General features: G+C 43.8%; 1 protein-coding gene across 1 annotated transcript in view; it reads right to left on the bottom strand.

The window, feature by feature from the left end:
• VIPR1 (vasoactive intestinal peptide receptor 1) overlaps positions 1-25,172 on the bottom strand; it is a 173,222-nt gene that overhangs the window by 42,760 nt on the left and 105,290 nt on the right. The window contains exons 4-6 of the mRNA XM_030549954.1: positions 6,532-6,635; positions 2,596-2,693; positions 538-670 (exon numbers count right to left, since the gene is read on the bottom strand). Of these exons, the coding sequence (XP_030405814.1) occupies positions 538-670; positions 2,596-2,693; positions 6,532-6,635 (335 nt within the window). The remainder of the gene's footprint in view (positions 1-537; positions 671-2,595; positions 2,694-6,531; positions 6,636-25,172) is intronic.

Raw genomic sequence — 25,172 nt, forward strand, 5'->3', positions numbered from 1 at the left:
ACAGAGTCAGAGAGTTTAAGGCCAGAACGGACACCTAGATTTATATTACAGGCCACGAACACCATGCAGCAACCACACACTAAACCCAGCAATAGAAATGAGACCAAAGTAAATGAGACTTACAGAAGACTAGACTACTAAGTGCCACAGGCGGAGAATAGGAGGTGCTTTCCTCTGCTCTGGGGAGGTTGGTCAATAAACTATTTTTCAGTAGCCTGATTTTGCAAAGTATAGAAAATTCCAAACTCTTCTCATCATTTATCACCCCTGCTTCATCATTGCAGCGGAGAGACCCAGGCACTGATAATGAAAAAGTAACATTTGCTGAGTGAGAAATTTCTGTTGCGACGTCTTCCTCGATGTTAGGCTGAAGCCAGCAGGTTTTTGCTTCTTTTCCAAAATAGCGCGATAACAACTAAAAGCTTCCCCCAGTATTTCCCTGCCTGCCTTTCTGGGTTCATTATTTTGTTCCTCGATTAAGGGAGCCGAACCAAACCAGCTGGCATCTGAAAACATCGACTGGTCACTGCTACTTACTGAGCTCGGAGAGCAGTGGTCAGACTCGCCGCTCTCAAAGAGGATGACGTCCTTTATGAAGACTGCAATGGCTCTCATGATGAAAGACATGAAGAGATGCATGTGGATGTAATTTCGAGTGCAGTGCAGTTTTCTGTTGTGTGGTGGGAGAGAAAGAGAAATGGTATTTTTAAACATCAGGACTTCATCTCAATACATTACTCGTCTGGCCAGAATGTGTTGGGAAAAACTTCTGCTTTATCCAGAATATTTTCTGATTTCAGTGTTTTGCCAAAAAGTTGACAGCTCTAGCCAAAATTCGGAAATATTTGCATACTTTATACAGCAATGTGGATTATATTTTAATTTTAAAAGATATGTTAGGGTAACTGACATTAAGAGCAACACTGGGCTTGCTCCATCCCATAAGCTTTAGCAGATTATGAAGATCTATCTGGATCAAGGAACTCTGAGGTTTTCAAGTGACATTTCCCGGCAATTAAAAGCAACAGGCCTAATATCCTGGAGATGGGCAAGTTTTACATCCCTAAACCACATAATGGGTCTGATTCTCAGTTACTCTGTTCCTGCGCTGGGGACAGGGATGAAGTGAGTGTGGGGCAAAGGTGGTTCTCTGTACATTGGAGCCATGAAGGTATCTGTCCAGCCCAGGTGTAAGTTACATCAGCCTCAGGGCTGCTCTAATGCATGCTCTGCTTCTTACAGCTCCTTGTAGGCTCTAGTGCAGTGCGGTGTGGCCACATCCACAATCCACCCTCAAAGCAGGGGGCTGGGAGCAGAGGTGGCATAGAGCCCCTGTAGAAGTTCTGTGCTTGTCAGGGAGGTGTTGTGAGTGGTGGTATTCTCCGGGGGTTGTTTCTGCTTGCTTTAACATCCCTTTGTGCTGCCACAGTTGCATAAACAGGTCTTAGTTTAACTAAGAAGCAGGCCTAATCAGTCAACTTTAAACAATCTTCTTAAGGAATATCTGTTAAGATCAGATGGCTGGCTGCAGGGCATACTTTGCCATACACTTCTGTCATATCTTCTAGTTCTGGGCAAGGTCAACTGGAGCCAATGGACAGACTACTCTGGAGCATTGAAGTATCTCATTCCATACAAGAAGTCTCTTAGCTTGTGGAATACTCTCCCTAGGGAAATGGTGGAAGCCTGTTGCTTGGTACAAGATTGGGGAAAAGCATTAGAACTAGAGACCCTTCTGCACTAGCTTTAGGGGATGGACTAGAGAAACCAGCAAGTTTTTTCCATCTTCAGGTTGTTTGGTTCTCTGCTACTCTCTCCATTCCATAAAAGCACGGCGGACATTGCAAGCCTCTAAGATCTCTGCCCATTTTCCTAAGGGAAACAGCTGCAAATCAGAGACCAGTACTGGGCCTCCGGCTTCCAAAAGCAGCCCCAGCCTCGAGTTGTACACAATCGGCATATTGCACCATCACCATAATATTGTATGATTGCTCTAGATCAGTAGTTCTCAAACTTTTGTACTGGTGACCCCTTTCATACAGCAAGCCTCTTAGTGCGACCCCCCCTTATACATTAAAAACATTTTTTATACATTTAACACCCTTATAAATGCTGGCGGCAAAGTGGGGTTCGGGGTGGAAGCTGACAGCTCGCGACCACCCATGTAATAACCTTGCGACCCCCTGAGGGGTTCCGACCCCCAGTTTGAGAACCCCTTCACTATATCCAGCGGTTAAAGTAGGTCAGAAGACGCTGGAGGACAGCTCTGCCTGTTTCTAAGGCACAGGAGGCACTCTGCTTAACAGCTCTGTGGAGCACAGGATGGGGCATGCATGTCCCAGTGCCAATGGTGCAGTTCGAATGCCACACAGACGTGTCACCCCAAAATGTCTGACTGTGTCCTCCTTGGAGCTACTTCAACCATATTTGTCCCTCCACTACCACCAGCCACCTCGCTCTTGAACGGGGTTGCTGGGCATTCCAAATGCAAGGCATTCTCAACCTATAGCTAAGTATCTGCTGAGGTCCTCAGAATTAAACAATCTGTTTCCCCACCCCTGCACGTTCCCTTCCCCTCCACGGCCAGGTTCTCACCTGAAGAGGCACAAAATGATCATAGCAGCAGTGAGAGCAATGAGAGATAAACTATGTCCGATGGTGTAACCGGTCTTCACTGTGCCATAGAACGTCGTCTGCCAACATAGAGAAAAAAGGCAATGCTTAGGTCTTTAAGGAGCTATCAAAGATTCCTCCTTATAACACTTCATATAATATCACTCACTAATTCCTAGCTCACCATGGTACAAGCACCCTTTTCAGGTGTAAAATGGCAGAAGGCATGATCTGAAACCCATTGAAGCAAATGGAAACAATCCCATCGATCCCAAGAGGTCTTGGATCAGGCCCTAACTATGCAGTGATTTTACAAGGAAAAGGGCCCAACGGGGTGCAGTGTTATTTATTTAACCATAGAAGTGGCTACATGATGACATTTATGCAGAAGAGGAATGCTTTACACTCAGTAATACAGGGCATTGGCAACAGATCACTTTGGTTTATCCACTAACACAGGGTGTGACATGGTTTCATTTAATCAATACAGACTGGGGACAGAGCTGGGATGAAAATGGGTTTTATTTCTACAGAAAAAATACTTTTTGTCAAAAAATAAAAACCCAGAACATGTTGGAAATGCTTGTGTGGTTCTTCATGGGAGTTGTAGTTTGGTTGCTTCATGTTTCCATTCTCCTCTATAGGCTGGGCTCCCCAACGGGACTACATGTTCCATGATGCACCACTGTCTCCCCTCTTGGAGAGGGGAGGTGGCACATCCTAGGAGTCTCTGAACCTGGTGCATAATGGCAGATGTAATCCAGGTGAGGAGGTGTGTCAGCATTCTTGCCCCCAACTCTACAGATCGGGAAACCAAGACATAGTTAACATGATCTACCCCAGGCCACAGAGGGGATTGGGAACTTGGCAGAGTCCTGTGCTTGGGTCGCTAAACCATTACTCAGACTAAAAGAGAAAGGGATTATGTTCTGTTAATGAAAGCTAGGGATTGCACATCAGGACTCCTGGATTCTGACTCTGCCGTTGACTTTCTGTTTGATGTTAGGCAATTTCTTTAATCTCTCTATGTCTCCAGTTCCTTGGGAACACCACCACTTATATTACAGGAGGGTTGTGAGATTAATTAGCGTGGACCAGATTCTGATCTCTATTACGCCAGGGTAATTACAGAGATAACTACATTAACTTCATCTGAGTAACTTCCACATTTACCCCAGTGTAACTGAGATCAGAATGAGTCCACTGATGTTTGTAAAGAGCATTGAGGACATCAGATGAAATGTGATATAACACAGTATTAGTAGTATTAACTCTGTGAGTAGTGTTGCTCCCAAAACACATTCAGCAACTGTAACGATTCTGGAGAACACCAGGGGACTGATTTGCTCTACCTTTATAGGCCACATTTACACTCACATTCAATGCACTTACAGGTTGCACACTTAGGCCCCTATCTAATAGTGAGTGTGATTAATCACTGGAACAATTCACCAAGGACTATGGTAGATTCTCCATCATTGGCAATTTTTAGATCGAGACTGGATTTTTTTTTAAATAGATGTTCTGGTTCAAAAGGAATTATTCTGGGGAAGTTTTATGGCCTGTGTGATATAGGAAGTCAGATTAGATGATCACAGTGGTCCCCTCTAGCTTTGGAATCTATGAATCTAGCCATATAAGAACAGAAGAATGGCCATACTGGGTCAGACCAGAGGTCCATCTAGCCCAGTATCCTGTCTTCCGACAGGGGCCAATGCCAGGTGCTTTAGAGGGAGTGAACAGAACACAGATGAAGTGATCTATCCCATGTTACCCATACATGCACAAAACTGGGAGTTTGCACATACCCATCCAAATAATGAATGTAAAATGGGCCAGCGTTTGCAAATGCAAACATTTTGAAAAATCAGGCCACAGATATATGGCTGTATAGCCACAGAGATCAGAAGTACACCACTTTGATGCTCGTACATTCCACATTCCGTGGGCTGCCAGAGTTCAGGAACAAAGTCTTCCAAAAAGTGCTTATGCATATTTCATACTTTTCATGTTGTTTTTGAGTTGTGCTTAGTAGACATTAAAAATTCAGGAGATGTTTCAAGCCTGGATGACTATCACCCTAGGGTGGAGCTCATGTCTCACTGGCTGATACACTCTGGCTTCCTCCCTCTTTCCAACCCTCCCTCTCCCGCCCCCCAAAAGTGATAGCCAACTCAACAAATCACTTCTATTCATCTTCACAGTTGAGTAACGTACAGCGTGTTAGTGCCTAAGCCACATTTTGGCTCCAGCGGCATCACAAAGTGGTGTGAGTCAAAAGAAAATAATTAAGAGAGAATTAAAAGAACACAATATGTGTTCTCTTGGTAACAAGGCATTTATGCAATCCTGCAATCCACTGGGTCTTCAAAGCTGGTAACAGGAATTCCCAAAATCCCCTTGTGCTCAGAACACAAACTAGCATTCTCAGAGGAGGCCCTTTGCATTCCTGAGCCATAACAATGGGTTTCAAAACTTGGAGCCCAGGCCTTAAGTTTTGATCTTAGAAACAAGACACTTGAAGAGGTGACGCTCTAGCTGGCCTCTTCAATAGGGTCCTGATGTTCTTTGTGCAAGTCTCCTTTAGCGTGTTCTGTCTGATTTGGCTGTTATTAAGGCTGGCTAAGTCCTCTTGAGATTTTCCATGTAATCACTTGATTGTCTCTGCAATGTGGGAGTATTGGGAGAGACTTAGGAGCAGTATGACCAGGATACAAGTGTCTGTCAATATAGAGATCCTTTTATTACCAAGCCTCCTGTTGCCTAGCACTCACTTATGCTGATGCAGGGAGTAATGCAGGGAAACACATGCACACAGTGGAGCTGTGTTTACGTGAGACAAAAGCATGGATCCAGCCACCTCCCCTGCTTTGCTAGTACAGCCTACTGGCTGACTCCAAGGCAAAGATTTTCAAAGTTGACTAGAGGATTTAGCCACACAGTTCCATGAATTTCAATGGGGGCTAGGCGGCTACATTTCCTAGTCATTTTTGAAAACCTCAATCCAGGTCTCCCTGTGTACACTGGCGATGACTGGTTTATTCTAGTGAGGGACCAAGTTCAACTCTTTGGCTAAATGCTGCACATGGAAGCCTGCTACACATTATGTGACCACCTTCCACTTTTAATACAGAGGGGTGGCACGCAGAGACCATATGTCCCAACATATAATGTCCAATGCTCCATCTTGTTCTGTTACCAATATAATTCCTATGTAATATATATATATACAAGCACACACACATTTATATTAATTTCTATACCATTAATTACTCACATAGAAACACTCTGAAACACTTAGTTTTCTTAGAAAACTGAATAATGTTACTTGAATACTTGCCATGTCCTAGGTATTCCCTACAGCTTTGGAGACTCTTAGCTTTATCAGCATCGCTCCACTGATATCAATAGATCTGTGACAATGTACACCTTCAGCAGACCCTGTAACTACAGGACATTTAGGTAATACTGCAAACACTGAGGTCACCGTATCTACTTAACGAAGGTAACGCTGGCAAATGGACTCTGTCTAGAGGGCGACCATAGTTTGCCAAGTACTTTAGGGGGAAAGGCATTATGGCTGAAAATGTTCAAACATGGATATCTATAGTGAGGTAGCTATCTCTATAAATAGGCAGATGCCTGATTTCCAGAGGTGTGGAGTACCTGCAACTCCCACTGAAGTCAATGGGATTTTTGCAGATGCTCTACATCAGGTTCTTCGGTGTCAACGCTGACTAGCAGGAATGCTTGAGCTCTATTTCCAGGTGATCTTGGTCGGAAGCACAGTGACCTTCTTGTTAGACCTTGAGGATCAGGGAGTGGAAGGGAAAAATGAGGTGAGGCAGTCAAGGGATTCCTGTATGCACCCCTGATGAAACAGTCATATTGAATTCTGCTCATCAGGGCTTTACAGACCTCTTCTACTGGAGTGCTGTTGGTATCGTACCCACAAGCTGCTGCATAGGTGGCAGGATACATGTCTGCCCAGCCTTGGCTTGTGCAGTTCCTGGTCACATTACCTGGAAGCGAAAGAGCAAGATGATTACACAATGAGCACGTTGATTTGATGTTCAAAAAAACCAGGCATCACTTGCAAATTTGAATTCCAGATCATGAATTTTTCCAACACTCAGGGCCAAATCTCGACTTCCTTAGCTATTAATTAGTACTGGTATTATAATAGCACCTGTAGTCCAGGGCCCATCGTGTGCGGCACTGTACAGACACATAGTTTGCAACAGTCCCCCCTCACCCCGGGGAGTGTTTCTATATCTAAACAGACAAGAGAAGCATTAATTCCCATTTTGCAGGTGGGGGGCTAAAGGAAGAGAACTATGAAATCATTTTCCAAGGTGATAATTATGCAAGAGATTCCCCACGCGCCTTCCAGGGCCTTACCCCCACACCGAGCCTTTCTGCTGTACTCAAGCAAAAGCCATGGAAGTCAATGGGAGTGTTGTTTGAGTGAGGACTAAGGACCTCCATTTTGGCTGTAGGAAAACAACAGATGTCCACAGGTTGTCCTGCATGCTTTAACGTGTTCTAGAGGGGTAAGAATTCTTGGACACTGTAGCGCTGGCAAATCAGCTAGCCTGTGTATGACCCATAACAACTTAACAAGAGGCCTTGCAGTTTTAATCAAGACAATCCACTTATGTATGGGTATCAAAGATATGCTAATTAAGCTAGAAAACCCCAACTCATTCACTTTGTATTGATAAGAAGCAAAGAATAATTGCTAAGCGTATTTGTCTGTATTTACCTGTATCCTGTTAGAAGTTTACCAATCTAATCAAATTAGCTTTTAGATGCTAAATCCTTTTCATGTCTTAATTGCCTTCACATCATGTATGCAACTGTATTAGTTAACCTTAAGATCAAAGATGTGAGACACCTCAGGAAATCAATAATATTACTTATATTGTCTTCAACTTATCGATCCTGTTATAATGAAGGATTGGCTAATTGCCTTATGTAAATGAGTGCAACTAGTTTACCTGTGTATGCACAGGAAATAGAAGATTAACTTCAAAGCAAGGGTCATAGTTTAACAATGAAGGGCCACAAACTATCTGCAGTGCCTATTCTTCCCCAGAGGAAAGCCTTGCTGTGACAGGTTCTTGTCAGCCTGCTAGGAAGCTACAAATACTGAACCTTGAGCACGATCCTGCATCTCTAGTCTGCTGAACATTAAAGAGGGAAAGTTTAAGCTGAGGGAGTGAGATCTTCCAAGAAGTTACTTGGAATGCCTTAGAAAAGGCATGGAAAGATTCTAGCAGACTACATCTAAGCTGCCTTTGGATTCTAACCTTTCGGGATGTTTCCAGAGACTTTTGCAAGCCATTAGACTCACCCATCACCACTACAAATCTGATATAAGGACCTTGAAATGTATATAATCTTTTAACCATTTAACAATGCTCTTCTTTTATTCATAGATGTTTAGTTAGTTTACAAGGGATTGTCTGGCAGTGTGATATTTGGGTAAGATTTGAAATACATATTGACCAGGGGGTAAGTGTCTGATCCTTTAGGAATGGTAGAACCTCACATACGGTGAGTTGGGTTTTCAGTAACTTCTCACTACATTAGACCAGTTTGTCTGGATAGGAACCAAGGGCTGGAATGCCTAAAGGTTTCTTGTTAACCAGTGTGGTGCTACAGAAGTTCTTTGCTACTGGTTGGTGAATCTAATTATAGAATAAAACTCCCAGTTTTTGGAGATTGTCTGCCCCATTTCTTGCTATCTGCCTGAGTGTGGCATTCTTGCGGTTGGTCCATCCCAGGCATCCGGTCACCACCATGTATAAGCAAGTCATGTGCACAGTAATCTTTTGAGCTGGAAGAACAGGTTCAGGAACCACCCTTTTGAACTTTCACCCAAACTAGACAAAACTCATGGTGATCTTTGTTAGAGGTTCAAAATGTTTACTTAGCTCACACCTCCGTACTCCTGGGTCCTGCTGGGACTGACCACAGGAGGGCCCGATGCATCCCAAGGAAAACGGCTCTCATAGTATTTCTTGCCTCACTACCATTTCTTGCTTTCAGATACCTAATGCCTGTTCTACCAGGACTTCTAGCCCAGGTCTGCAGACCAAAGAGATTAACCTGTTTTGAATAAACATCTGAACCCTTGGGCGTTTAACAGAACTGCATCAAATCCCAAATGTCAGGTCCTGACTCGGAAAGCACGGAACATCCTCAGCTCACAAATGGGTACTCATCCCCTTGCAGAATCATCACATCGACTGAGCACGGCGGAGCAAATTATTTGTTGTCAATACTATTGGTGGCAAGAGTAGGCATTTTTCTTGTTTCTGAAGTATTCCCAAACTGATCCCAACTTCTGCAGCGATATCCGCTACTCATGAGTAACAATCAAATAACTGATTCTTATTTATTATTCGCATTGTACTAGTGCCCAGAGATCTCGGATGCACTTGTACAGATCTGAAACTGTTATTCTCCAGCATGCTGCAGTAGCTGCATGCAGATTACATAGCCCAAAATGTTTTCCCTGTCCTATCATCCAGAAGTCAAGCCATACCTGCACTTTCATTAGTTCCATTACTTTTTACAGGGGTTTAAATTACAACCATAACATTTCACTTGGAGGTGAAAAACCCATTCCCAGCTGGACCCTGGCAATCTGTATGCAGTGCTGTCTCTCTCCCTCTGAATGACATGTATATTTCAGTGCTTCATATGTGCAGCGTTGTCATAGATTCTATCATATGAATTACTGGGTCTTGTATTTCCTGCTAAAGGCAATCCCCTTCACTTAGAGGGTTTTTTGGTGGTTTCAATTTCTTGTTTCTTATCTCATTAGCTGAAGCAACTGATGCTTATTTCGTTCTGTGGTTTGCTTGGGTCATTTATCCATACCTTTGAGTTTTTAATTTCTTCTTCATTTGTTAGTCTTCAGTACCATTGAACAGTAACACCTGGCTCTCGGACAACACTTCCCATCAAAAGGATCTTAGAGCACATTACTGAGAAATCTTTTTTCCATTTTAACAGAGACAGAAACTGAGGCAGAGTGGCACTATCTAGCACAATGGAGCTACAAGCTAAGATAGGGCCTTTAGTTGTTACTGTAATACAAATACACTGTAAATTTAGTAAATAAATAAAGAACTAATGGGACAACTGGGGAATATGGCATATTTATTCAACTCCAGTTTTCCCTCTGCACAGTGATGTATGGTTCACCACCCTCAGTTCATGTTCACACTTCTGAGCTAAGCTTTTATCAAGCTTTGCCTACTAGTTTGCATACAGGAGGCCCCAGTGCAGGGCTTTTACTCCCAGAGAAGCTCTCAGATGTAGGCTGGAGGTGAACTTGTAAAGAAAAGTTTATTTTTATCACTTTGTTCTGGGGCTGGAAGCGGGAGTGAATTGATGCTGTTGTGATGAGAAGCGAAAAGAACAAAGCGAGCTGCAGAAAGCTGCTTCCTGGAGGTCACTACAGCAGCTGAGCCTCTGATTCAGACATCAGACTCTAAGGTCTTGGTATAAATGTCAAAGGCCAACGTTTCTCTCTCTTCATTTAAGGGAATCTCACTTTCTTCGAAGTTCTCTCTACTTCTTTTATAGTTCACATGTTTTTGGAATTCACAAAGCCAAGAACGTAATCCCTCAAGATTCTACACTTCCTTTTTCTGTAATGGCAGCTTGGGGTGTACAAGAAATACACTATTTTAGGGACCTAGGTCCGAAGGCAGATTAAGCTTTTGTGGGGCTGTGGGCCAGAGCAAGTGCAGGTCCCTACCCACCCCTTCTGCCTGCATTCCCCTCTCCCCTGCTCCTGTTGAGAAGCGGGCTCAGGGTGCAGGGGCTTGTCCCATTCCATCCGTCCGGTGTGTCTGCCAGGGAGCAGGGTCGAGGCACAGGGATTTCCCTCATTCCCCAGCAGGAGCACTGGGCAGGCAGAGCAGGTCAGGGCACAGGAGAACTCATTTTTCTAGGGTGCCCCAATTGGCCAAGGCCCCTGGGCATGCATGGGCCCCATTAGGCCAGAGGCTAATCCGCCACTGCCTAGGTCTTCTCTCATGTCTCTATTCCTCCAGACTAAAGGCAATGGACAAAGTCTAGCCCTGAAGTGGACACCAATTCAAACCAATATCTGGCATTACAGTGATGGACGAACTTCTAAAGATTCAAAACTGAGGTTCAGTTTGGATATACAACCCCAAAATCTCAATGCTTATCCTTAATCTCACCACAGGAGAGGAAGGATGGCCTAGTGGTTAAAGCACTGGACTGGCATTTAGGAGGTCTGGTCTGACTTTCTACGTGGCCACTTGATCTGCCTGTGCCTCAGTTTCCCATCTGTAAAGGCGCCCTCTATTTAGTTACATTGTAAGTTACATATTCAGGGCAGGGATTCATCTGTTTATACAGTGCCTGGCACAATTGGGCTCTGGTCTCGGTTAGGGTCACCCTCAGTGCCAGTGTAACTCAAATATTACCAATAGTGAGAAACTTCATATCTCATAAGGAGAGGCTGAGGTTTCTGGTATGTCTGGCCTCTCTGAGAATAATAAAACCACAACATCTCTTACAATAGTTCAGCTTTCTATCTTGGCCAGAGTCACGAAATGCAAACGCAGCACAAACATAAATACCGTAACATTATTAGCAGTACTTATTTTTGCAATGCAGACGGCACCTACGACCCCCAGTCACGGACCAGGATCCCTGTCTTAGGTGCTGCACAAAACACAGATCAAAAAATGGGTCACTGCTGTAAAGAGGTTGCAATCTAAGTATACGACAAGAGACAACAGATGGATACAAACCGATGGTAGAGCTCAAGGAAACAATGAGACAATACTGGTCAGCATTAGGGTGACCAGATGTCTCGATTTTATAGGGACACTCCTGATTTCTGGGTCTTTTTCTTATATAGGCTCCAATTACCCCCCACTCCCTGTCCTAATTTTTCATATTTGCTGTCTGGTCACCTTAGTGTAGTCTCAGCACACCAGTAGCCTAACTGTTAAGTTTTTTTGTAGGCAAATGAGTTCTAAGAAGGGATTTGAAGGAAGACAATGTATTCTGCAAGCTTACGTTAAGATGACAACAAGGTCATAGAATAGGACTATTAGGCAGAAATGCAAGAGAACTATATGCCTAGACCTACAAGAAGTAGCTTAATCAGACAGTATAAGTATGAGGGCTAACAGTCTGAGTAGAAGTAAGTAGCTTAATAGAGTTTGCCTAAGTTCGTAAACTAACAGTGACCTGAAGGCATATGACTTTATTTTGCAATAATTTTAAGTGCTGAAGTTAAGGGGAAACTGTTGACAGGTAGCCACAAGAAGGCAGTTTGTACCAATTTTAGGATATTTGTGGAGGAAAACATCAGCAGATGCCTAATCGCAGGTAGTTAAGAGAACTGATTGATGTATATGTTCCTGAGGGTAAATTAATGAATATACTAGGGTTTAGGATGAGGACACCCCATGCATATGCATGATGGACTCCAAGGCCTATAAAACACTCGGCCACGGGGTAAGATTTTGGAGTTCTCTATTGGCATACTAGATTCAGTCTAGGATCTGTCCTGTTGAGTCTTCCACAAGGATAGAATGAGTATACACATGTAATGGTGCAGGACATTACTACAGGATGGTATTGTTGGGATATAGATATTCAGGCCTGTCTGCAAAGGCCTATACTTTAAGAATTTAGGCATATTCTTATCACTTAGTTAGTTATAAAGGTATAAAAAAAAGAATCAAAATCACTGTCTGCCGGTGTAAGAGTCTTCCCTTACTGTGACTGTCTGAGGCCTGGTTCTCAGGCTAAGGCCTTCGGCTAAGCAGCAGAGGCCAGCCATAAACTGGGAAGTGTATGGTCACATCCTCACATTCCAAACTAGTCACATTGAAATAAAGTGCAATTGGGCTGTTGGGAATACAATCCTGTCCTGATATTCCTATCACCTCCAGAGAAAGGGAAGAGCCTAGAAGATGTAAAAGGAAACTTAGTTTGGTGGCATCCTGTCTGGCAAGAACTCACTTATCAATAGCTGGGACGTGAACTCCTCATTTCTGTATTGTTCTATCACTGTAGTCTCCACTTCCCTATTGTTAGCTTGTATAATCTCTGTCTGGTTCCGTGATTGTTTGTCTGCTGTATAATTAATTTTGTTGGGTGTAAACCAATTAAAGTGGTGGGATATAATTGGTTAAATCATGTTACAATATGTTAGGATTGGTTAGTTAAATTTCAGTAAAATGATTGGTTAAGGTATACCTAAGCAGAACTCAAGTTTTATATATAGTCTGCAGTCAATCAGGAAGTGAGGGGGAGAATGGAAACAGGGAATGGGGGTGGGAGAATTGGAATCATGTTTTGCTAAGGGGGCAGGAATGGGAACAGGGACACAGGCAAGGCTCTGTGGTGTCAGAGCTGGGAAGGGGGGCACTGAGGAAGGAAACTGGAATCATGCTTGCTGAAAGTTCACCCCAATAAACATCGAATTGTTTGCGCCTTTGGACTTCGGGTATTGTTGCTCTCTGTTCATGTGAGAAGGACCACAGAAGTGAGAGGGTGAAGGAATAAGCCTCCTAACAGGTATTACTCCACCTTATTTGTTTGGATCATTGTACTCAAAGGACTAATTATAGGGATAATGAAAATTTTGCAATTATGAAAGGTCTTCCCAGAGCATGAGGGGTGGTGTCACTTCTATGCCCCTGAGGACTTCCAGGTGTCCAATAATCCTGAAAATACTGGGCTTGGTCTTGGGACAAGAACCTACCAAATGTCAGAGTGTTAATTGGGGGCTGGCTCCAGCCCTGCTACTGCTCCTGTGGTAGGAGCAGACAGCTGCTCCAGCCTTGCCTCTCTGGTGGGGCTGAAGCCAAAGAAGTCACAGAGGTCTGTTAAAGTCACGGAATCTGTGACTTCTGTGACAAAATCGTATCCTTATCCATGGTTAACAAAGGGAAGGAAGAGCCGATGAAAACATGAGGCCAGATTTTCAACTGATATATCAGTGCAGTCCATCAGAGTCAATGGTATTCTACTGATTTATACCAGCTGGGGCTTGTGCCCATGATTATTAATCTTGTTCCTTGAAATACTGTCTCCAATGTGTCATGACAGCCCATGGACATGACACATAAGGCATTGACAGAGATGGTGCTTCTTGTCCATAACATGTGTCTAGCATACAGCAGTGCTAGTGTTTTAAACAAATGATCCTTGAGAGTTCACAAACCCTTAACTATTTGATAATGTAAATGATTTTACATCTATCCTTAGGAAAACACAACTGACCGGTTATAGATAGTTTACATAGCACTGACTCCCTTGCTTCTTATCAGTTTGCAATGCTGTTCAAAATGTGAAACACAGCTCAGACATACCTAGCATATTCTTTCTGGCCTGTAGTATGATTTAGAAGCTGACTGTGCTGGATAGTGAGGATGGAAGGGAGGAAATCCTAAGAAATAATTTGAACTGGTCAATATTTTCCTTCAAAAGTGTTTTTCAATAGAAAATTGGATTTTTAACTTTAAACATTTTTGCTTTTGGCAGAAAACTTTGACTTTTCTTGGAAAAGTCAAAAGCCCCAAACCAGAAACATTTTGTCTGAAAACTGAAATATTTGTTTTTTGCTGAAATTATTTGATATTAAAATTTCTGCCGGGGGGAAAAAAGACTTTTCCATTGAAAACCCTGTCCTTGTATGACCTACAAATAATACCTTGTGCTGATGTCAGCCATACTGAGCTGAGTGGAAAAGAAGAAGGGAGAAAGATATATTTTTGTTCCTTGTCATTTTTATTAATAACTTGAGAGGCACTCCGATAGTATTATGCTAAGGGCTACGTAAGTACCTAGATAAATTGGTTAACAGAGGCCATGTAGGACTGAAGAATAGTTGATTATTTGATAATTATTGTGTGTGGGTGTGGCCAAATCCAGCCTGGGCAGATATTAACCCAAACACAATTACTGTTGATTATTTTATAGCAAAGTTTGGCAATTTTGTCAAAAAGATCAACAAATCCCTCCTTGGACCACTTACATTTATTCAAAATGCTGCTGCAAAGATCTTCCTGGCCCATCGCTTTGACCACATCCCCTCTCCCCATCCTTTGTAACCCTCCAAGGGTTCCTCTTTTTCACCACACCGAGCACAAGCTACTTAGCTTCACTTTTAAGGCCGATCCATCCTTGCCTGACCTATTGCTCCTGTATACTAGCAAGATGTTGACTCCATCCCTGCTCCACTAATGACGCTGCCTTTGATTGATCATCTGTTAAGCTCCATTGTGCATTCTCTCAAACTTTGCCACTGGCATGGAAGGGACTCCTTCTAAAAATCCGAAAGGTCACTACATTATTCTGCTTGAAATCTCTCCTTAAACCTCTCCACAATGCCTACAAAACACTTCACAATGGTTAGCAGTTGATGTGCTGTGGCTTCTGCTTATTCCACTGTTCATGAGTCTCACTAGTCTCCTGTGCTCCCTCCTATCATCTCTGTTCCACCTGTTGCCTTGTCTTAGACTTAGATTGTAAGCTCCTCCGGGCAAGGCCTGTCTTCCTGTTATTTGTTTGTTCAATGCCTAGCACAATGGTGCCACAATACAAATTATGTTTATGGGCAGTATATTATTCAGTCACAAGAAAAGGTGTATTCCATGGTAAACGAGGGAGACAAAGCTGGAACTCAAGCTATGTGGAAACTTATTTGTTTGTGATTGTAATTGTTGTTGCTTTCTTCAATAGATGCCTCCTGTTCCAGAAGATCAGTGATTTCATACATTGTGACAGCACCCATAGGAATCCTAGGTGCTGCATGGAAAACACTACCTCAAAGTAGCTTGCAGAAGAAATGATGGACAACATAGGAAAGCTGTTGAAACTGAACCAGTGGCGATGGAGGCAGTTGATGAGTGCAGTGTTACCAACTTTAGCAGCACTCTCAGGGGCTGAATTCATCTTTATGGCTGGCTCCTGCAGAAGCTTCGTAACAGAGTTATCTCTATAAATATCTTCATTGCTGATCTTGTCCTGTCACTCAGTATGGAGCCATATAGATTTAGCTTAAGATTTAGTGAGTAGCAAGTGACGAACCACTGAGTTAAAACCGGGATTCATAGATTTGAAGATCAGAAGGGACCACTATGATCATCTAGTTTATTTAACCAAGAGCTAAGTGAAAACAAATTTGCAGCAAACCTGAAAACACTGAAAAGATAAACCTTTACTTCTGTGGGCTTGCAAGAGCCAGGATAAATGCTGCCATGTGAGCTGTGTGTGTCTGAAAATAACATAACCCACTGGTGAGCTGAGAGCTTTGGGAGCTGGTTGGTGATCTTTCCAATAGACTTTGCTCCAAAGCGTTGTATGGGGCTGGAAGAGAAGTAGAGACTGGGAATGAGCCAGGTACAGTAGCTGAAGTCTACTGAAGCTACTGAGTAGGGTGACAGCAAAAAGGCAATTTTCTGAGGGAGTTCAGAGATGGAGAAGTATCAGTGACAGGCTGCCCCAGGAAAAGAGGTCCTTACGATAAAGAAGCAGCATCAGTTAGTCGAATGGATACCAGAAGGACAATATCATTTGGTGCTGAAGACTTTATTATTAGTAATTATTTGTATTATTATTATAGCACATAGGAGCCCCAGGCATAGACCGCTGTGCTAGGAGCTGTATACACATACAACAAAAAAGACAGTCCCTGTCCCAAAGAGCTTGTAATCTAAGTATAAGACAAAAGACAACAGAGGGATACAGACCGATGGGAGAGTACAAGGAATCAATAGTCTCAGCACACCAGCAGCCTAAGCCCTGTCAAGGTATTGTAGGAGGAGGACAATGAGTTAGTTTTGCAGATGTTTATGGGAAGCTTCTCTCAGGAGAGATCAATCAAGAAAGTGCTTGATCTTGATATCAATCGATAGTGGTTAAACACTGGAATAAATTGCCTAGGGAGGTTGCGGAATCGCCATCATTGGAGATTTTTAAGAGCAGGTTGGACAAACATCTGTCAGGGATGGTCTACATAATGCTTAGTCCTGCCTTGAGTGCAGGGGAATGGACTAGATGACCTCTCAAGGTCCCTTTCAGTCCTATGATTCAATGATAATTACAGACTAAATTTCATTTAGTCATTTCTTTTCTTTATTTAAAGACTCTTTGCTCCAATATGCTAACTTTGCATTCTGTGAATATTCATATGGGCAACAAATATTCACAAAAAGCAAACGGAATGCCATGCAAATATGCCCAGATTTAAACAAGACTCAACATTTGCAAAAATAGCTGCAAATTTTTTTCCCACTATTCTTTCAGTTCTACCAGAAATCCTTTTATACAAAAAAATCCAGCATTACATGCAATGGGATAAATTAACTAACCAGAGTTTTCCCATCTTCTTTTCACTTTTCAATTCCTACATTTTAACTCATCAGTTGCACCTTAAAAGCATTAGCCCATAGCAGAGTGATGCAAACGGAATAATCCAGACACTTTACAGATCTAAACAGCCCATTTTCCCTCCTCTAGCTAATTTTTTTCCTTTGCAAGACCATAGATTAAATGAGTTGACTTCACTATGTTTTATATGGAAATGTCAGTCTCAATAAAACTAATTGCATGAAGTGCTGGGGATGACAATGGAATTAAGAAATATACACTGGTTTCCGAACCTATTCTCAAGGAAAGCAGATAGCTTCATAGAGTGGGACCTCCAGCCACAGCAGAAGTGCAGAACTGGAGGGGAGGTGCATGAGGTGGAGTATAGAACCTTAACTATAGAAATCTTTTATCTATAATGCTGTCGCTCCCTCTCTTAAAAATGATTTGATTTAGGAGCAGTCGCTCCAAAATGAATAGAATTCTGATACCAATGGGACATATTGTAAAAGAATAGAAAGATATCAGCTGCTGGACAAATAGGATAGCAATGAGCTTGATTTTTCCATGCGGTCCCACTACTGGGGTATGTTCATTAGAGTTCAGTATTCTAAATAAGCTCTTTGGTGTAGCCCTCATTATAACACTCTGCAAGCTAATTTTCGGCCACCTTTTGTACTCACGATGACTTCTGAGAGCTGCAGGAAGCCAACTGAAAACTTTCCATTGCACAATCGCTTTGTCATGTTGACCTGAGCCAGCAAGGCTTACATCTGAGGAGTTGCTGCTGCAGTAGCAAAGTAGCGACGGATCTCAGCTTTCATAAGCACTGAACAGACTTACCAAAAAAAATAAATAAATCAGCTCTTTTGGCTCACAGAGAACCCTCCCCGGGAGCTTCCAGTTCCTCATATAGGGCAGGGATGGGCAACGGGTGGCCCAAGGCTCGCCACAACCCAGCTCTGGACAGGTGATTGGCATCACTAGGGCCAGGAAGGGGGCAGGACGGGGCATTGTTGGGGGAGTACCCTGCCTGCGCCTGTACATGACACTGTGGCACGAGCCAACAGGTTGATGTGGGGAGCTGCCACTGTGGGGTGAGTGCAGGGTGGGTCACCCCTGCAGGGTCTCCCCTGATCATCCTTACATCACACCCCTGGGAATTGGATCCATCCCCCCCACATGCCCCATCCTGTGCTAAAGGGTTTTAGTGGGTTTTGTGGCCCTCTAGTACCTTAAAATTGCCCATCCCTGAACTAGGGTGTGTCCGCCCTCTATGGTACCAAGGTGTCAAGTATCAGAGGGGTAGCCGTATTAGTCTGGATCTGTAAAAGCAACTCCACCAATGTAATATACGCTATCATATGCCAGCAATGCCCCTCTGCTATGTACATCGGCCAAACTGGACAGTCTCTACGGAAAAGGATAAATGGACACAAATCAGATATTAGGAATGGCAATATACAAAAACCTGTAGGAGAACACTTCAACCTCCCTGGCCACACTATAGCAGACCTTAAGGTGGCCATCCTGCAGCAAAAAAACTTCAGGATCAGACTTCAAAGAGAAACTGCTGAGCTTCAGTTCATCTGCAAATTTGACACCATCAACTCAGGATTAAACAAAGACTGTGAATGGCTTGCCAATTACAAAACCAGTTTCTCCTCCCTTAGTTTTCACAGCTCAACTGCTAGAACAGGGCCTCATCCTCCCTGATTGAACTACCTCATTATCTCTAGCTTGCCTGCATATATATATATACCTGCCCCTGGAAATTTCCACTACATGCATCTGACGAAGTGGCTATTCACCCACGAAAGCTCATGCTCCAAAACGTCTGTTAGTCTATAAGGTGCCACAGGATTCTTTGCTGCTTTTATGGTACCATGGTTTTTCTTCTGATGTAAATACAATGCTAGTGAAAGGGGGTGGGTGGAAAGGCCTGAAGAATGAAGGTCCCCAGCTCATCCACAGCACAGGTCCAGCAGAGTTGCAGTACACACCTCCCCACCAGGGAGCACTGGGCCTGGCCCATGCTGGTCAATGGGCAGTTCCTACCAACAGATGGGTGGGTGCATCGCAGCCTGCACCCTTGACGGCAGCTTCACCAGAGAGGGGCAAAGAGCGATGGGCAAAGAGGTGTGAAGAATTCCTCAGCTGTACTTTCCCTGATACCGAGAGGAATGCTGCTCCTGAATGTTCTTTCATTGCTGCTGCTGCTGCTGGTTAGTGAGGTTTCACAGGACAAAGGAAATGGGACTGGATGGCCGATGCCACTAGTACACCCAGCTTTCCTGGACTCGACCCTATTGAGTATTATTGTTACCATTATGACCATTTCCATTGTTGCTATGGCAATGTGCTTCCAGCACAGGTCCTGGTACGCCAGGGACAGATTGCTCCAGCTCCACCCCCCAAAACGGAGCCAACAAGTACCTGTCTCATACAGCCAACTGCACACCTTTTCCTCCACTTGGACACAGACAAATACTTCAACAATTGTAATCCAACTTGGGCGGAACAGCCCAAGGGAACAGCAAACAGGCTTAAGAAACTAGATACTCTACACCTGCTACCTAGCCACTGCACAGGATCATTGTCTAGGTGTGGGCCCGAGCAGGCAACATGAACCAAAACTGAGGCTGAACAATGCAAGATCTGAATCCAGCAAAAAATACATGACTATGAAGCATCCTGACACCCTGGCCCTGCAGGCTCATCAGCCAATCCCAGACCCGGACATGGCAAGAAGGTAGGCAGCACAGCAGTCATCTTCTCTGCAAACTGCCAGTCCAAGAGAGGTGCCTCAGGTAAGGCAACTTCATTCAAATCCATTCATCTGGCAAGAGAAACCAGAGCCAAAGCTAACAGATTTTATGCTCATTTATAGACCAACACAGACTAACAGTGGGGGAAGGGATAGCTCAGTGGTTTGAGCATTGGCCTGCTAAACCCAGGGTTGTAAGATCAATCCTTGAGGGGGCCATTTAGGAATCTGGGGCAAAAATCTGCCTGGGGACTGGTCTTGCTTTGAGCAGGGAGTTGAACTAGATGTCTTCCTGAGGTCTCTTCAGACCCTGGTATTCTATTCAATAACAGGGCCATAAAGGAGCTCACAGAAACTTTGTCAGTAACAGCAGTGAAATACCTCAGACTGGTTGTCTTGGAGATTTCAACATTCATGTTGACAAGGGCACAGATGCAAAAACCCAGCTTCCCACTTGCCTTCCTAGGACTTTGACAGGCCATCTCTGGTCCAACCCACACAGCTGGTCACACCCAAGACTGGATCTTTGGATTAGATGTCAGTATCGAAGACTCCACAACCCTAGTCGCTCTCTTAAACAGACCATCAAGTCCAGCACCTAAGCAACAAGACAGGCCCAGGACCCCTGATCCAACCACAAAGACTCAAATGCCACCAAATTCCAAACCCGCTAAAGGACAGCAGCAATCCACCCCCAGCAGGTAGACTCATGGATCTGGTGAAGCATTATCATTGCATCCTAGTCTTGACCATCGACATACTGGTCTTCTGCCCTGTCACCTCTTTCTCACATAGCAGTCCCTGTGGGCATCAGTTTCTGCCACCTCCCTTTTGCTAGGAGACTCCACCCCATCCTGGGAGATAATGACAGGGCCTCAGTTATACACGCTGTGACATTACACCCCATATTCTTCATAGAAATATGGTTATGATATGAATATGGCATAACTAAGATATACTTTATGCAAAATGGCTCATGGAAGATATCATTGGAAAGGTGATGATCTACTGAATGTGATTATCCAATTTGTATGCATGTATCATTTCTGTATCTAAAGTGAAGAATATTGACTATAACATTACAGTATTTGGAAGACACCCACCAGATAACTGGCCATCACAGCCTTGACAGCCCATGAAGAAGAAACAATAAGACTGTGAAGATACTAATCCCTCTCCTTCCTGAGAGGCCTCCTGGGACATAGTTCTGACACTACCAGGTCAGGTGATCCTGTCACCTGATACAAAATACCACTTTGGACACTGCTGGTACTTTTCCACCGTAGGGGGATGGGGATCAAACAAAAGATTCCTGCCTTAGCTAAATCCTTTTTAAAGGCTGGGGAGGGGGTTGATCTGGACTCTCCTCCATTGCTCACCCAAGAGGGAGGACAGTTGAAAGAACTTGAAGAGACAAAGGAACTAACTTGAGGGGAAAGGTAGGGTGAGTCCAGACTGAGGTGGGGTCCAGTCTGTCAAAAGAAATAACTGAAACTCTGAGCTACAGAAACTCTTCATCCTGCATAATTCTACATTAAGGGTGAGAAATTGCATTTTGTAACCGGTTTCTTTAGTGAATCAAGCTTAGCGAGTGTGTTTTGTTTTATTTGCTTAGTAATCTGCTTTGTTCTGTTTGCTATCCCTTATAATCACTTAAAATCTGCCTTTTATAGTTAATACACTTATTTCTTGTTTATAGCATAACCCAGTTTGTGCAATTCATATTGGGGGTCTGGGGGAGAGAAGCAGCTGTGCACATCTCTCTTCGCATTGAGGGAGAGGGCAAATTTTTTTGAGATTCTGCTGTGAAGATTTTTCTATACAGAGCAAGACAATATACCTTTGGGTCTTCACTCCAAGGGAGGTGGGCACCTGATTGCTGGGGCAAGTCCCTTAAGCTGAGTCTTCCCAGAGCTGATCTCAGTGTCTGTGTCTTTCTGCAGCTGGGTGTGGCCCTGCCTGTGTGTGGGCTAGAGGAGGCGTAAGAGCCTGGCCTAGCAAGATGGGTTAAAGGGGGCCCAGGCTGGTGGAACAGGTGGGCTCAGTGGTATCTAAGTACATCAGGTGGCACCTTAAAGGGAGGCAACCTGTCACACAGGCTTCCGTCTCTTCTGATCTGGACTAGAGCAACGTAAGATACCTGGATATGACACCTTCAGGAAATATCAGCTAGTACAGAATGCTGCAGAGCGTCTCCTCAGCAACCTGGGCTACCACAAGCACATCACACCTGTTTGCTGCTCTCTGTGCTGGCTTCCCATACAATATACAGAGTCCTGCCCAAAATCTCATTCCCTGTCTTCAAGTTGCTCAGTAGCCTGGGCCCAGCATAGCTAAAGGATCCACTACAGCTCCAGGATGAACACCATAGTTAACAACTCTGTTTCTCTGTCACAATGGAACTTTCTACCATAAGCAGACAGAGACAGAGCTTTCTTGGGGGTGGTCCCAGACTCCGGGATGAATTCCTTCAGCCTTAAGTACAATCACAAACTTCCTTATTTTCAACTCCAAGTACAAGGAGCACTTTTTCAACTTGCCTTCTCTAACAAACTCGGAGCAGTGTGCAAATTTTTAAAAAATAAACTCCTACACTAAAACACACAGAGTTCTCTCATTGGGCAGGAGATGTGAGAGACAAAAGACCACAGGGGAAGGTTTAATCACGTCACTTAATTTACTAGCCTAGAGAATAGAACGGAATACAGAATGCTAACAGAAAGAGGCATTTCTCAGTTGTGATTCACCTCTAATTTACCTTGCTCTCTGAGAAGCCAGTCTGGAGTGAGGCACGGGCAGAATGAAGGGAAAAGAGTCAATCCTGTTCCCAGGGAATTTGATTGCAATGGGAGGTTCATGAATTAAGCATTGGTTAATAATGTCACTTTATTATTTAGAGCAAAGACGCTGAGACAGAAACTCCTGAGTGCAAAAGTTGTAATTGAATTTCTTGGTGTATGAACTTAATTGGGAGTGAATGTGAGATGTGCATTGAAGTGGGTGTGCTGACTGGCGTGTCCAGACTGTGCTGACTGTTACAGAGCATGAGGTGAGGCGAAGTGATTTGCTGAAAGCGTAATGGAAAGATTGTAGAAGGAAAGCCAGCTAGCGAGATGCCAGTGGAAGTGAGATGATGACAGGGAGGGTTCTGATAAATAGGAGTTTGAGCTAAGCGGGAGTTGGATGCTGAGCAGATGAAGGTAGGGAAAAGTGGGTAAGACAGTAGCTGAGAGTTAAAAACAATTCACTGTGTAGGTATGTCAGACTCTCTCACAGCTTTCCTCAGTCCTAATTTTTTTTTCAGTCTCTCAGCTGTTGCAAATACCAGTTCAGTCCTACTAGTAGATCTAAGAAAGTCCTCATCTCACCACAGGTGAAATTCTGGCTCCACTCAAGTTAAAGGCAAAACTCCCAATAACTTCAATGGAGCCAGGATTTTACCCCATGAAGACAGTCATGGCTCTGGTAAATTTTTCTCTTCTTTCTCCTCCTGATCCTTTCCACAGTGGCCTTTTGGTAGTGGTCTCTACCATTGCACTCCCCTTAGCTGAAATGTATTTCTCCATCCAGTTGCACCCACAGCAACAGTCCTTTTCATCTCTGATGAATCTGCAGATTCTTTGGATTATATTGAGTCTCTTGCAATCTTTATAGCTGGAATTTTATCAGCAGGGAGTTGTAATATTATTAGGAGTCATCAGACAACACTTGCAGATAGTTTTACAAGTTCTGCTTAACTGAGTGTATAGGTGTTTAGATCTTAGAAAACATGCTTATGGTTAGATGTGGTGAAGTTATTTTCAGAAGCAGTACTTCTTACCAGTAAAATTGGTTCTATCTGCCACTGTCTCATTCTTACTGAAACATCCCTTAGGTGTAACTGATGCAAGAAAAAAAATTGTACCTAGGCTTGAAAAACAGATTTTTATTGGTAAATGTCAGTAAACATTGATTTCACTATACACCCCAATTTATCAAAAATATTTCCATCAATAATAATCAAAATGTTGACATGTACAGCTAGACAAAGTAATAAAAATATACTTGAGAACTTATTAGAGTTCAATTGAAGAATATTTACTTTGTATATTTTGGCAAGTGATATTGACAACTTGCATTTTGACAGTTTTAAAGCTTTAACTTTTTGAATCCCAACGTCTATTGTCATTAAACACTTATTGTTCGACTCCTGCTGAGTATTTCCACAACTGTGAAAATTTAAAACAGATAAACATCTAAAAGTAGGCTTAAAAAAAACTAAACATCAAAATTACCTGTCACAATTATACAAAAATAAAACTCAGATTTTGCCAAGCCTAACTATATGGTATCAAAACGCTGCAGGACACACAGACTTCTTCAGTTTCTCATTGTTTTTTAACATCAGTTTGGTTTCCACTAGTCACCATTGCACTGATCTTAACCAGACACACAGTTACTTTCCTGCTACATCCTTGCTTTGGTCGAATTTGCAGCTGTTTGTCTGCTTCCTCTTTCCTTCCTACAACGTTCTGTTTGCTGATTGAAGAGACCTCGCTCTCTTAATAAATATGCATAACTCTCCCCCCCCCCCTCGTTCTCTTTAATTGGGGATTGCCTAGGGTGAACAGACAGCAAGCGTGAAAAATCGTGATGAGGTGGGAAGTAATAGGTGCCTATATAAGAAAAAGCCCTGAATGTCGGGACTGTCCCTCTAGAACTGGGACATCTGGTCACCCTCGTACAACCTGCTAACTGCACTATTGCTTCATATTCAATTACCGCACGGTAAAACTTCAATCCAAGTTTCTCTTGGGCTTGAAGGGACTTAGTGGTAACTAGCCAATGGTGCCACAATTTTGATTGGACTCTTTAAACTCTAATGCAGTGGTTCCACCCTTTTAATGCCCAAGATCACTTTTTGAATTTAAGGGCAGCCCAAGATCTACCCTGTCCCTTCCCCAAAGCCCCACTCCACTCACTCCATCCCCATCTCTCTCCATCACTTGCTCCCCCCCACCTTCATTCACTTTCACTGGGCTGGGGCAGGGGTTGGGGTGCAGGAGGGAGTGAGGAGTGCAAGCTCTGGGAGGGAGTTTGGGTGCAGAAGGGGTCTCTGGGCTGAGGCAGAGTGTTGGAGTGCAGGAGGGGTACAGGGTCATGGCTCTGGGAGGAGGGTCAGGGCTGGGGCTTGGGGTGCAGGAGGGGTTTGGGATACTGGCTCTGGGAGGGAGCTCGGGGGCTGGGGGTTGAGGTGCGGCCTCCTGCTGGGCAGCACTTACCTCCGGCGGCTCCTGGATGGCAGTGCAGTGAGGCTAAGGCAAGCTCCCTGCCTACACCGGCCCCACACCGCTCCCAGAAGGGGCTAGCATGGCTCCACACACTGCCCCCTCTGCAAGGACCGCCCCCACAGCTCCCACTGGCC

This window comes from Gopherus evgoodei, chromosome 2 (assembly GCF_007399415.2).
Source record: "Gopherus evgoodei ecotype Sinaloan lineage chromosome 2, rGopEvg1_v1.p, whole genome shotgun sequence".
In the NCBI taxonomy this organism is placed as follows: domain Eukaryota; kingdom Metazoa; phylum Chordata; order Testudines; family Testudinidae; genus Gopherus; species Gopherus evgoodei.